Source organism: Hydra viridissima, unplaced genomic scaffold (assembly GCF_058129835.1).
Source record: "Hydra viridissima isolate aposymbiotic clone 2 unplaced genomic scaffold, HvirCarnegie_v1 scaffold_1, whole genome shotgun sequence".
In the NCBI taxonomy this organism is placed as follows: Eukaryota; Metazoa; Cnidaria; class Hydrozoa; order Anthoathecata; family Hydridae; genus Hydra; species Hydra viridissima.
Genome location: NW_028324300.1, coordinates 1061329 through 1075692, shown reverse-complemented (window position 1 = coordinate 1075692; position 14364 = coordinate 1061329). Strand labels below are relative to the sequence as shown.

At 29.7% G+C, this 14364-nt stretch overlaps 1 protein-coding gene and 1 long non-coding RNA gene across 2 annotated transcripts in view; one reads left to right on the top strand and one right to left on the bottom strand.

The window, feature by feature from the left end:
- LOC149892806 (uncharacterized) overlaps positions 1-14364 on the top strand; it is a 133905-nt gene that overhangs the window by 112897 nt on the left and 6644 nt on the right. The window lies entirely within an intron of this gene.
- LOC145187544 (prolyl 4-hydroxylase subunit alpha-1-like) lies at positions 590-6344 on the bottom strand. Its single transcript, XM_090077051.1, has 11 exons — positions 5992-6344; positions 4918-5046; positions 4634-4842; positions 4474-4525; positions 4064-4260; positions 3729-3899; positions 3479-3638; positions 2676-2803; positions 2260-2328; positions 973-1069; positions 590-887 (listed from the first exon to the last, which is right to left on the bottom strand). Exons 1-11 carry the CDS (start codon positions 6311-6313, stop codon positions 817-819), a joined length of 1605 nt encoding a protein of 534 aa, XP_089933177.1. The 5' UTR covers positions 6314-6344; the 3' UTR covers positions 590-816.

The following is a 14364-nucleotide window of genomic DNA, read 5'->3' as shown; positions in this document are numbered from 1 at the left end:
CATCGTTAATACCAACGATGTATCGTTGTACTTTGTTAATAAACCGTAATACGACGACCTATCGTTATGACAGAAGCTGTTTTTTTAATTTTTCTCTAACTTCTTATAAGTTGTAATAAATGGAGAAAAAGCAACGCAGGCGCTTTATTTAAGGCGCTATATTCATAAACTTTCACAACTTTATGGAGGGGAATATTTTTTTCAATAACTTTTGGTAATGTTTATCAAAAAGCCGTATGTTAAAACCCTATCACTGCATTCTTAATCCTACCAACTTCGCTTTACTAAAGGTCATTGACTATAAGGTGTAAATTTAGCCGTAACATTAAAGAAGTTAAGGAAGTCAACAACAGTTTCCTGTAAAGAAAAAATATTTAAATAAAAAACATTGCTGACAAATCGTCAAATACAATGAAAAAACAATCGATGTCCAATAAGATGACATTTAAGTTCAAACATTCAAGCAGAAGATTTGACAAGAAAAACGAGAGATAAGATTAGAAAAGAATTTCCGAAGCTACAACGACTATAAAACAAAAAACAAAAACAAAAAAAAAAGCTTAAATAAAAATGTTTTAAACAAGAAGCTCACAGTGTTATGCGCCAACATGGACATCAGATAGAAACGCACACACTCACGGTGTTGATAAACTTTTAAAGCTGTATATTATTTAGATTTGTATAAAATATGAAAATATGTTATATAAATTACTAATAAAAATAAATCTACATCAAAATATAAAAATTATAAAAATAAAATACACCATTGCAAATAACATCAATAAAAAAATACTAACTCCAGCCACAACGCTAACTTTACAAATTCGGATCTAACGCGCACTTCCTACGAAACATTTGCCCAAACTCGTGTATCCACCAATTGCTAACTGAAATTTAATAAAATTTTGCTAAAAAACGTAGAAGAATAAAAATCATGTCTTCACTTTAATTGACAACTCATAAAACATTTACCCCATTTCTGGCCAACTAAAACAGGACAAGCAGCATGCCGTGTTCTGGGATTTCCTATGCCATTTCGTTTTAAATTGAACCAGAAGACGGCATCACCCTAGAAGATTTCTATTTTAATTAACTTATATACAAAAACACACATCGCGATTGATACATCACGTTAAATTCAGAAATTGATTTGATATCACCATCAACTGATGCGAGTTGTAGGGTGTACCAGTATTAGCAATCAAGAGCGCGCAGATTTTTCCGATTCAACTGTGTTTAAAAACGAGGAAACAATTCCAAAATGTCAAAGCAACAATCTTTTTGCAGAGCTGGCAATAACTGGTAGGTTCAAAAATCTAATTTAGAATTTCTCTGTGATCGGTTACTCTATCAACTTATTGAGTATATATTTCTCCCCCTCATCAACGTCATATTCTAACGTTGATGCAGGGAGAAGGAAATATATAAAAATGAACTGGATCAGCTACCCTAGAAGATTCCATGAGATGCATGCAGCAGACAGGCGTCGGCGCAAACTTAAAAAATCATCGTTCGTTACCTTGACAACCTTTGGTTTATTATTAATTGTCGTGAGGTAAAGGAATTCGGCCATCATTTCGTGATTATAAACGTAAGTTTTTATTTCAAAATTTAAAAAGTTACTACATAATTTAACTAATAATGTATTATTAATTGATGTATTATTTCTATATTAAAAAAAAGGTTAAAAAATTAGATTTTAGAAAAACTACCTGTTTTAATAATAAGTTCCAAACTGATGGTAAGTTCCGAGATGATGATAAGTTCCGAGATGATGATAAGTTTCGAGGTTTCTATAGTGAACTGTCGACTTAAAGCTTACTACAGTCAAACCTGCTCAGGTATTCCGTTATATCAAGTACAGGCTTGATTAAAGGCCGAACATTCTGGAGACAAACGTATAAATTATATAAATAATATTCACAAGGTTCTATATTATTGAAGAATTATATTTGCTTGATCTTATCTCAAAACAACAATCTTTTAGCCTGAGCAACACAACTAGTAAATCTTCACTGTCACAATTATCTGTTGTCATGTTAACAGCTGTCCTCTCACAGGTTCAAACCTTTTATTTTCTGTTTTCTTAGCTTTAGAATCTTTAGTTTTTTTAAAATTCAGTCTCATGAGACCAAAGATAACCAGAAAATATGCGCACGATGTTATTATTCTTGGTACACCCTAGTGAGCAGTATCAAGTATACAAGTGTTAATGTTTACAAGAAAATATTAAAAGTTAAAAACACAAAAATAGCTTACTTTGCTAGGGAACACAGCAGTTTTGCCAACAGTGAATACTGTAGCTCCACCTGCCTCAACATCTGTGAGCTAAAAGAGATTCAAATAAAGTTTGTCAATGAACAACTTTGATTGGGCAGTGTTCTAGAAACTAAAATTTGAGCTATATGCACAGCAAATTTAGTGTTAGAAGAAAATATGGAAGGCTGTAGTAGTTCTTTTGAACTGACATAATATTCATTTAACAGCACACAGATTTTCTTCATACACCTCCAGCTATTCCCTTTTGATAAGAAATATAAAAATTTAGTTTTAACAAGATGATAGATGATGTTTCTCAGTATTTTTTTAACATACAATCATTTTCAAATATTTTTAAACTGTTTTGTATAAAAACACCTGCATTTAAAAAACAAAACATCAGTAAAAATTCTTACATAAAAAAGAATAGTGGCTATACGATTTCCCATACCAAGATCAGTAAACTTATCTTCGGTTTCTCGTGAATGATCAAAATGAGGCTCATAATGGCCTCCTATACCATAATTTGCAACCTGAAGTTGCTCTGTAGAAAAAACAAATTTTAAAACTAAGATCAACCAAACATGTAATAGTGTTGTTCAATATGTAAATATCGACAACACATTTTGGTCACAGTCACATCAAACAAAAAAATCTTTAGGTTTCAAAAAAATGTTCTTTCGGATAATTCCATATGAAAAAGTTAAATTAAAAACAATAATAACAAAAATAACAACAACACAGAAGCGAGAATTAATTTACTCCATTTTCAAATAACTAGCTTTAAAATATTGATATAAAAGCATGAGATTGAGAACCAAAGTGGTTCCAAAGATTGGCATAATTTACCATTTTTAAAATCAGCCATCTAATTTACTAACTTTTAATAAGTTTGATACAAAGAATTATAATTTACTAACTAGTATGTTCAATCTTAATATTATTAGAAAAAGAAGTTGAAAATTGACATTTCATTAGAAAAGAAATTGACAAAATAAAGCACTTGACTAGCCATAAAAATGCTGACAAAAGTTTTCTTAAGCATTTTTACATTTTGAGAATAACCATTTAACTTACTTAATAAAGTTTTTTTGGCTTTCTAAACATCTATTATAGTTAATATGGAATAGAAGCATTTAAGAAAAGACAAGCAATCACAAACCAAAGATTTAAACCGTAAAATTAAAACTATAGAATTAAAGTTTGAATTAAAACCAACCTGCATAACTCAAATCAAGTCCTGTGACAGCTTGAGTCCTTATTTCTAAGCTATGAATGAAACTATGCTGGTGTGAAGATAGCCATGCACTTTTACTGATACGGTAATCAGCATGCCGTAACTTTCCAGTAATAGGATCTTGAATGGTGGCACGACTCAACTAAAAATTTAAAAAAACTTTACTAAATTGACACAAAATGTTTAAATTAAACAAAGTATTCACAGCACATCTTTAATTATTATCACATACAATTGGTGAAGCTGCTTCTTTAATGAGATTAATTTGCCGATCATTTATAATATCTCGTAGCAAAAAAATTTCAGGATCAACCCACACCCTCTCCACTTTTTGGGGTTTCAGTTTTAACACAGGGTCTTTAGCTGAGTACCAACATTTCATTTTGGCTTGCTCTTTTTTTGTCTAAGAAAGATAATTTAAATAAGTAAAATGACAATTAAAAGTAACAAACATACAATAAAGAAAAAAGTAATAAAACATAAGTAAAGAGAATTTTAAGCATGTATTGCTCCATTTTGTGTGAGTTATTGATAACTCAAGAAAAATTAATAAAAATAGGAACCTACAAGTTGTCGAACTTCTCCTCTACAAAGTTGTTCATAGTTGATTAACGCTTCATCTTTATCCCGTTTGTTAATGCTGGCACTTGACAAGGCATCATTATTAATCAAACCGTCATCTCCATTGCGACCTGTGAACTTGGATGAGTGTAAATATCTTTTAAAGTAATCTAAATTTTCCAAAATACGGCTTTCATCTGGCCCTAAACATCAAACAGAACATTTGACAAAAAACTTTAATAAAAACTGAGAAAGGTAAAGAAGGAATGAGAGAAAAAATCAAAATCAATTTGAGTATTGACAAAATAATCAATCTAAATTTCAAGTATAAGATTTAAATAATGTATATTTGTAATATTATTGTCAGTAAAATATTTTAAAGTTTGGTTTAAAATAAATATAAAAAATTTTTATACTTAATTTTGCTAACTCTTTTGTATGTTGAAATGCTTCTTCCACTTTTCCAGCCTTAAATTATTAAGAAATACAAAATTAAATATTTAGAAAGAAAAAAAAGATTCCATAAATATATTAAAACATCTCAAACTTAATACATTCCTTATTACTTAAACACACCTTGAATTCGGCATATGCCAAATAATCTAGAACACTGTCTCGAGTCACTTTTGGTGAATTCTCATGAGCTCCAATCTGCATTAACGCTGTATTCAGCCAATCAGTGGCATGACTCCAGTCATTATTTGAGTATGCATATTGACCAATATCAAAAACTTCTACAACACTTAAAGGCTGCAAGTAATCGAGTTTAACGCCAGGTATAACACCTGAAACAAAACTTTGCAAAGAATTATTGCTATTTACAAAAAAGAGAAAAAAATTTTACATTAATAAACACAGACCTTTAGCCAAAGTGCTAGAATGGAGCTTATATGTATCCTGAAGTCGAAATAATGCATCAATTGCTCCTTCATAATCTTCATCATTGGGCAATAACTCATGCACACGTTCAAAAGTTGAAATAAAATCTGCTATAAAAACAGTTTAAAACAAAACAAGTTTGTAACTGGCTGGCTATAGAGGATACTTTATACTTTAAAAATATACAAGCTAAACACATACATACATACATACATACATACATACATACATACATACATACATACATACATACATACATACATACATACATATATACATGCATGCATGCATGCATGCATGCATGCATACACACATACACTACCATTCATAAGAATGCAAAAATAAAAGTTAAAAAATTTCATATTTTTTTCTATTTTTATATTAGTATTTTTTTTTTAAATCAAATACACATTGATAAATATCATAAAACAATCTTTATGCTAATGTTTTAGATTCTAACAAACCATCTAACTTCTTGATTTAACATTCCAAAAAGTTTTGTTATGGTTTTGCTGGATTGAAATTTGATAGTAACTGTAACTTTTAAATAAAAATGACAAGAAAACTAAAATTATCAGTAGAAATACAACCACCAATTAGAAACAATTAGCATGAAGGTTTAACATATCTACTACTGAAAACAGAAAATAACTAGTAAAAAGGAATTGACTGTTAACTGCAGCAGAAATAAAATCATATAATGGAGTTAAATATTTTTTATTAAACAATAGGATGTAAATAATAACAATATTAACAATAATAATAATAATAATAATAATAATAATAATAATAATAATAATAATAATAATAATAATAATAATAATAATAATAACGATAATAATAAAAATAATATTAATAATAACAGCAACAACAATAATGTTATTATAGTAATAAATTTTACCATTATATAATAATAATATTATTATTATAGGAATAAATTTTATTACTATTGTTATTATTATTAATCATTTTTATTTACTATTATTATTACTATTATAATAAAACCATTAATAGCAATATTAGCAATAATGGTAATAATATTAATATCAAGAAACCTTTTCTGTCGTTTTTAGTTATAGTCTCTTCCAAATTTCTCCATTCATTATTAAATCTTTTTAACATCAGATATGCATTTACAGGGTTTCCTATATACTTAGCAGCACCTGTATCATTTATATTACGATAAATCCCTGCTGCCTCACTAAGGAAATATTTTAAACTAGTCAGACGCTTTTCCTCTTCTGTTATGTAGGTTTGTAGTAAACTCAAAAGACTTTTTTCTATATGCACCAAATTTTCCATATGTGCCATTGATGTAAAGATCTCAGCAGTCTGTGGTGTAAAATATGAGAAGAAAAAGACCCCAAACAACAGCATGGTGATTTTATTTTAGTTATTTCTAGCAAATAAACTTTACATATAAACGTGTGTGTGTGTGTGTATATATATATATATATATATATATATATATATATATACATACTTTTATATAGATTTACAGATATACATACATACATACATACATACATACATACATACATACATACATACATACATACATACATACATGCATACATACATACATACATCAATGTATGAATGCATGCATACATGCATGTATGTATGCATGCATACTTGCATTCATTCATGTATGTATGCATGCTTATGTATATATATATATATATATATATATATATATATATATATATATATATATATATATATATATATATATATATATATATATATATATATATATATATATATATATATATATATAGTTTACATATACCAAGGAAGTTACAGTTAGAGTGTTCATGGCATCATGCATTACAGCAGCCACAGTAATGTCTGTTTTTTAAGTACAAACTCAATAAAAATTCTTTAGAATATTGAAATATAGTTCACCCTAGTGACTTTAACCTAATTGGTTTATTTAGGAGGAAGTGGTGGTCAGAGTAAACAATCAATTCTGCATTCATTTATCCGCTATATCACAGCAGTATGATTATTCATATCTAAGTCAACAACAGTTTAGTCAACTACTCTAATATAACAGAGAGGAAAAGTGGAAACCTCTAGAAAATAAATCATGAAAAGACCCCATACAATGCACACTAGTTCGCCTATCATTAGTACTTATGGAAATGAAAACGTAAAGAATATAGCTACCGTTAAACAATCTAAAACAACATTTCAAAAGTTAGAAACAAAATACACGAAGCAGACACGAAGCAAAGATTTATAACTTTGATCAGTTTTTAAAGTATTATGAGCAAACTCCAACGCTACTTTTTTTTTTTTTTTTTTTACTTATTTTATATTTCCTAATTAATATACACATCACAAATGATGCTGACGCGTGGTTTCGTTTTCTTCCCTGTTTTGATTTTTATCATAAACGAATTTTATCATATCGTAAAGTGCGCTTTTAAAATCCGTTCGGAGTCCCCGCTGATTTTCACGATGCAAATTTTATATGAGAATTCACAATGCAAAAAGAAGAAATGAAAAGATTTTGCATGTTCTCTAAATGGAAGCGTGACCTTGCTACAAATTCCACGAATTCGACAGAAAAAGGAATTTACTTAAAATAACAAAACGACAATAAAGCATTTCACTGAAATATGAATCTCACTAAATATTCTTTGTTTGTAGTAAGGGCGGATTTGATTTTTTTTAGTTCTACCAAACCTGACCAAGGTTGTCTGAAATTGCTTCATTCGAAGCTATAATCACATTCCCTCTAACGTAAAGTAGTTTAGAGGCTGCTGATCACATTAAACGCTTACATTAGAGCGATTTAACATCAAAATTAAATAGTTTTTTTTTTTGTTTTTTGACATAAAAAATTATTTCGCATAATTTGAAGAAAAATCTTTCACGGTAAAAAAATTCAGAAAAGCAAACATTCTTGAATTTAAGTCGAGCAACAACAGTAAATAAAAATAACAGACGTCCAACAATTTTCGTTTGTTTCGTAATTAGCTTTAAAACTTCAATAAACATCTTTGTAACGATTTATAAGACTCCTTAAAGCATTTAATTTCTAATCGTTAATGTCTCTTATTTTTAAGTGCTTTTTGATAAATCAACGCAGTCGAAATAACGCAGAAAATTAAAATCAAATTAAAATTTTGGAATTAAAAAGTATAGTAAATAATAATGATAATGATAATAATAATAATGATAATAATAATAATAATAATAATAATAATAATAATAATAATAATAATAATAATAATAATAATAATAATAATAATAATAATAATAATAATAATAATAATAATGATAATAATAGTAATAATAATAATAATAATAATAATAATAATAATAATAATAATAATAATAATAATAATAATAATAATGATAATAATAATAATAATAATAATAATAATAATAATAATAATAATAATAATAATAATGATAATAATAGTAATAATAATAATAATAATAATAATAATAATAATAATAATAATAATAATAATAATAATAATAATAATAATAAGAAGAAGAAGAAGAAGAAGAAGAAGAAGAAGAAGAAGAAGAATGATGATAATAATGATAATAATAATAAAGGTAAAAAAATTTTAAAGCGAAATAAATTGAAACATAACGTGCGGATTTTAACGCAGGAATGCCAGACTATTTGACCCCGATTTTACGCAACATCGATATAAGATTTTTTTATTTAACAAGTAATTTTTGCTATGCAAGGTTTTTTTTATTGAAAAAAATTGTGCAAAAGCAATTTCCATTTGACAAATGAAGACTAAAGGGGAAGATCCACAATTGTATAGTTTTTCTTCATTTAAGAAAAACGAATTTTGTTGAATTTAGCATTCTTAAATCTTCAATACTTTAAAACTACACAATTGTGCCTTATAACCCCGGTTTTTCCCTTGTATATTGACAGAAGTAATAGGTAAGTATCAGTATATGATGAAAAAAAAAACAATGTGAAATTTTGTGAAAATGGAATCTGCGGTTTTTCTCCCGTAGTCTTCAAATATGAAGGTAGAAAATACTTGTAAACTACAACTTGAGGTTTTAAAAAAAAGGTATAACTTAGACACTTTCATTTTTTCACCCCTCAAATTCTCATTTTTGACGTAGTTCTAAAGAAGTGAAGCGTAATTAAGAATTTTCAATAACGAGAATCAAGTCTTAAATACACGTATTTGAGGCAGATAACTCAATAGTCAACAAACTAAATAAAGGATTCTTGACTGTGGAGCTGTCATATCCAACTCAGCTGTCATCCTATTCCCACACTCACTTGAAAACAAAATAAGTCATCGCGAAAACTACAAAACAGGCATTAACTACAATCATTCCAACTTTAAATACTGCGACACCTGTCAATATTTTATTCGGTCTTTTGCCTAAATGTAGCTACGGTTGCAAAAAAGTTGGACCTAACATTAATGTCGTGACCTAAAAATACAGAAATAAGAGTATTTTTTGAAATTTAGGGTAAAATATCAATATATATTGCTAATTAATAAAAATAACGAAAATTTTTTTATACACATGCAATTTTTTTGAAGCAAATTAAGGTACAACATGGACGTATAAGAGATGAACTAGCAACGATATTGTTTTTTTTGCAAACCATGCTCTTTGCGTATTGTTACAAATCTTTTGTTTTAAACTATAGAAATTAAGTTATATTAAAGTCTGTCGGATTCGTCGAAAATTTTTGGTCTCGTCTAACCAGTCACATCAGCTTCATTTTAGTTATTAAAGATAACAGCAATAGAATCAAATTTTAAGCTTAATTTTATATAGCTAGACATTCTTAATATTTTAAGAAATAACGCTGATGATAATATAGAAATTGAGATCATTTACTTAACTACTTTAGTACATGCATAACTTGAGATATAATAAATAATACAAAATATCAACTAGTTTTGTAGCTACCTGGAGCACAATGGTTCCAGGGGACTACTCCATCTACTATAATGCTGTAGACTTCCAGTTTATTAACATTGTAGAATTTTCCATTTTTATGTTTAACAACGGAAATATACACAGTTAAGGATAAATAACTTATACATAAAATGAATATAAATACAATAAAGAAAAAAATAGGTTGTCACAACTTTAAAGAATTTAGCGAAGCCAATTTATGGGAAACCGCAAGAATAACTAATTATTTAATATTAACAAAACATGATTTACCAGCTATATATAAACTAATTTTTATTTGACAAAAACAAATGGGTTATTATGTGCTTTTTATGACAAATGAAATTAATATATGAAATATGAAAAACGAAAACATGAATTATCTGGCCGCATTTTGCAAGATAATTATAAATTTGAATAACTTTTTAATAGGTTTTGCTTTATCAAATGAATTATAAAAAAGCCCATTAGAAAATACACTTATAAAAAAATAATACATAGTGGAATATATATTAAGGAGCTTATAGAGTAGTCGAGGCAAAAAATGGAGACATCGGAAAAAATACTTAAAAAATAAAAAAAAATTTAAGCCTGGTGAATGAAGGACCAAGGAATCGAATGAAACCAGATCTAGAAAAAAAAACTTTATTTAAGCTTTTTTATATTTCGCTATACTTTTTTTAGTCTTTTTAAAATTATCCGTACAGGTCTATTTTATCATTGACAGACTTTGTTTACACGAAAAAAGTTCCCAAATTTACAAATGTTTATCTTGAAAAAATGATGAAAATCTGTTCGAGCCGACAACTAATTTCCTTTACCTTGGTGTAATTTGTTTAGTAATTTGTCAACGCGTGAAATAGCTACTTTATCCTGAAAAGTCTTATTAAATAAATGCTATAAAATTTTTAACTAATACCACGTGATCAGAGTTTCTGTTTTAAACTGTGGGCAACCATTTTAATAGATTTTTTTGTTGACAGGGGAAAATTTAGAGCTTGTCGGAAATTCGCATGGCTCGCTGATTTCTGCGGCCTCTTTGATGTAAAACAATAAGTTGCACCTCCATCTCTAATACGTCCATAGGTACAAGAAGCGGATCATGACAGATGAGGAAATGTTTCGGATGGGCGAAAATAATTTTTTAATTATTTTCATTATTTCAAAAGTCATCAGTGATCCCTGGGAACGAGGAAACAAATGTTAAAACGAAATGAGGAAATATCTAGATTATTAAATGAACACTGCCCTGAAAAACTTGTCCTGAATTCTTCCAACTAATAAAGTAATGTTCAAAACACCACGTGAGATAGAAAAGAGATCGCAGAAAAGAATTTGTTTTCGATGCGGGAACGAATTTCCACACACTAATACATGTCTAGCTTTGGTGAAAACATGCTATTCCTGCGGGAAAATCGGGCATTTCGCAACAGTCTGTAAAAGTAAAAAACAAATCGAACAAAATACAACAAAACAGCGAGGGAAAAACCAAAGAAATGAACAAATTTGTACGAAACCACTAAATATAATTTATAAAGATGTCAACGAATCCGAAAACAATTATTCAGAGCTTAACCAAGGAAATTTGTACTCAGTGAACAATAAAAAAATTAATTATGCAGTCGAAAGCTTCGAGGTTACGATTAACATAGAAAATGTACCAAAAACCGTTCTAATAGATACCGGAGCTTCTATAAATATCCTAAACTTTGAAACATTTGAAAAGATAAACAGTTTCCTTAAAAGACCACTTCGCCTACATAAATCTAAAACTCAGATTATTACTTACGGAGATAACAATCCAAAACTAAAATTAGAAGGACAGATCAACGTAGTTATAGAAAGTCAAACAAAATTTTTTCCGACTACATTCCACGTGATCAAAATCCGCCACAAAAACCTTTTATCTGGAAATGACGCTAAACTATTAGGTTTAATACAATTAAATAAAGCTCTCGCGCATACTGACGTCAATGAAAAACCTTTAAACAAAAACCAAGGAGAACAAAAGACAGGACCAAATAATTGTGGCGACAGAAATCAACAAATTTGTCATTCCATGCAGAATATTAACAAACTAAACAGTGCTTTCCTTTTTAACGCTCCAAAACGATTACAACCACTTATAATCTCATACAAAGATTCCGTTTTTAGCGAAAAAATAGGAAAACTTTCTAACTACCAAGTAAAGTTGAAATTAATGAAAGTATAGCACCAGTCGCACAAAGAGAAAGAAGAATCCCTTTTGCACTTAGAGAAAAAGTTAAAGATGAACTTACAAAACTTGAAACAGAAGGAATAATTGAAACGGTAACGAACGAAGCGACACCCTGGATAAGTCCAATGGTAATCGTTCCAAAAAATGACGGCAACATACGGATTTGCGTAGACATGCGAGCCGCTAACAAAGCTATTGGAAGAACGCGTTTTCCAACTCCAACCCTAGACGATGTTATTGTAAAATTAAAAGACTCAGCCGTCATTTCAAAACTAGATCTAATGAAGGCATTTCACCAGCTCGAACTTGCGCCGGAATCGAGATCAATAACTACTTTTCAATCCGAAACTCAAATTAAGCGTTTTACAAGACTTAATTTTGGAGTAAACTCTGCACAGGAGGAATTACAAAACGCTATACGAGAAGTTTTAAAAGATATTGAAGAAACCTTGAAAATTGCCGACGATGTTTTAATATTCGCTTCAAATACAAAACAGCATGATTTAATATTACACAAAACATTAGAAAGATTTAAAGAGAGAGGTCTAACCTTAAATTTTGAAAAGTGCATTTTTGGAAAAGAAAAACTTAAATTTTTTGGATTTGAATTTTTAAAGGAAGGAATGCAACCAGACCCAGAAAAACTTCAGAATATCAAGAACATGCCTATACCAGAAAACACTAAAGCTCTTCAAAGCTTTCTCGGACTCATGAACTATTTCAAACGTTTTATTTTGCACTACAGTACTATTACTTACCCTTTGCGTAACCTTCTTCATAAAGATTCATTATGGAACTGGAACTTTGAGTGCCAGCAAGCATTTGATAAACTAAAAAACGCTATGACATCAGACTCGTGCGTTGGATACTTCGATTCCAACAAAGAGACTACAGTCTTCACTGACGCAAGTCTTGTAGGGATATCAGCAGTTATTGTACAAAACACACCCAACAAACAAGACTTTAAACTCATATCCTATAATTCAAAAGCGCTATCGCCTGTACAACAGCGCTACTCTACTATTGAAAGAGAATGTTTAGCTATAGTATACGCCTGCGAGCACAACAAAACATACTTGTTTGCCCCCCCCCCCCCCCTTTAAAATATACAGTGATTACGAAGCTATTGTAAAAACCTTAAACAACCCAAATGCTACAGTACCACTTCGCAATGAGCGTATGACCTTACGATTACAAGGGTATTCTTTTGATCTAGACTACATCCAGGGAAAAAAATAATATATCTGATTATCCTAGTCGACACCCTGTAGACCCTTGTGACAACAAAGGGTTAGAGAAGTATGTCAACTTTACTGCTGAACACGCATGTCCAAAAGCCCTTTCACTACTAGATATTTAAAGGGAAACCAAAGCCGATCCTATTCTACAAATACTTACTGACTTAGTTGCCACTAATACCTGGCATAAACTGTTACATCCGAAATGTCCTCCGGAAATAAAAAAATTTCAAAAAGAATTACTTGTTTACCATAATATTCGCCAAGAACTTACAGTAAATCAAACTTCAGACATTATCCTAAAAGCAAATCGAATCGTGATTCCACGTTCACTAGAAATTACGGTTATACAACTCGCGCATGATAGTCACATGGGACTAGAGAAAACTAAATCACTACTTAGACAAAAAGTTTACTTTCCAGGCCTAGACACAAAAGTAGAACAGTATATCAAACAATGTGCAATTTGTCAAGCACTTGGCAAACAAAATCCACCAGCCGAACTATTAATCACACCAACACCATGGGAAGTTTGGGACACGGTTAATATAGATTACCTTGGTCCTTTACCAAACGGATTTTATTTGGTAGTCCTCGTAGATCAAACATCAAAATTTCCGGTTGTCGATATTATACATAATACATCTGCTGACCTCCTTATTGATTTTCTACAGAAAACAATCGCAGTATACGGAATACCGAAAACAATTGTTAGCGATAATGGACCACCTTTTACTTCATTCAAAATAAAAACATTTTTAAACAGACTGAATATTCAACATAAACGAATCACGCCGCTTTGGCCGCAAGCAAACTCCCGAGCCGAATCCTTCATGAAACCACTGATTAAAACAATACGAGCGGTGCACATCGAACGAAGAGACTGGAAAAAGCAGTTGTACAACTTCCTGTTCTCCTACCGTACCACACCCCATTGCACAACCCGAATACCACCATCCACACTTATGTTCAATCGTGTTACAGGTTTTACAATACCCTCATTTCAGACAAGGGTCGATGGAAATATCAATGATCAAGCCAAGAAGAGACAAGAAAAT

Excerpts from the sequence above, each read along its gene's own strand:
- LOC145187544 (XM_090077051.1), bottom strand. The coding sequence starts at position 6,313 with ATGCTGTTGTTTGGGGTCTTTTTCTTCTCATATTTTACACCACAGACT. Across the intron at positions 3,900-4,063 it reads GAGGAGAAGTTCGACAACTT|ACAAAAAAAGAGCAAGCCAA; the intron begins GTAGGTTCCTAT and ends TATCTTTCTTAG. Across the intron at positions 3,639-3,728 it reads AAGAAGCAGCTTCACCAATT|TTGAGTCGTGCCACCATTCA; the intron begins GTATGTGATAAT and ends TTAAATTTTTAG.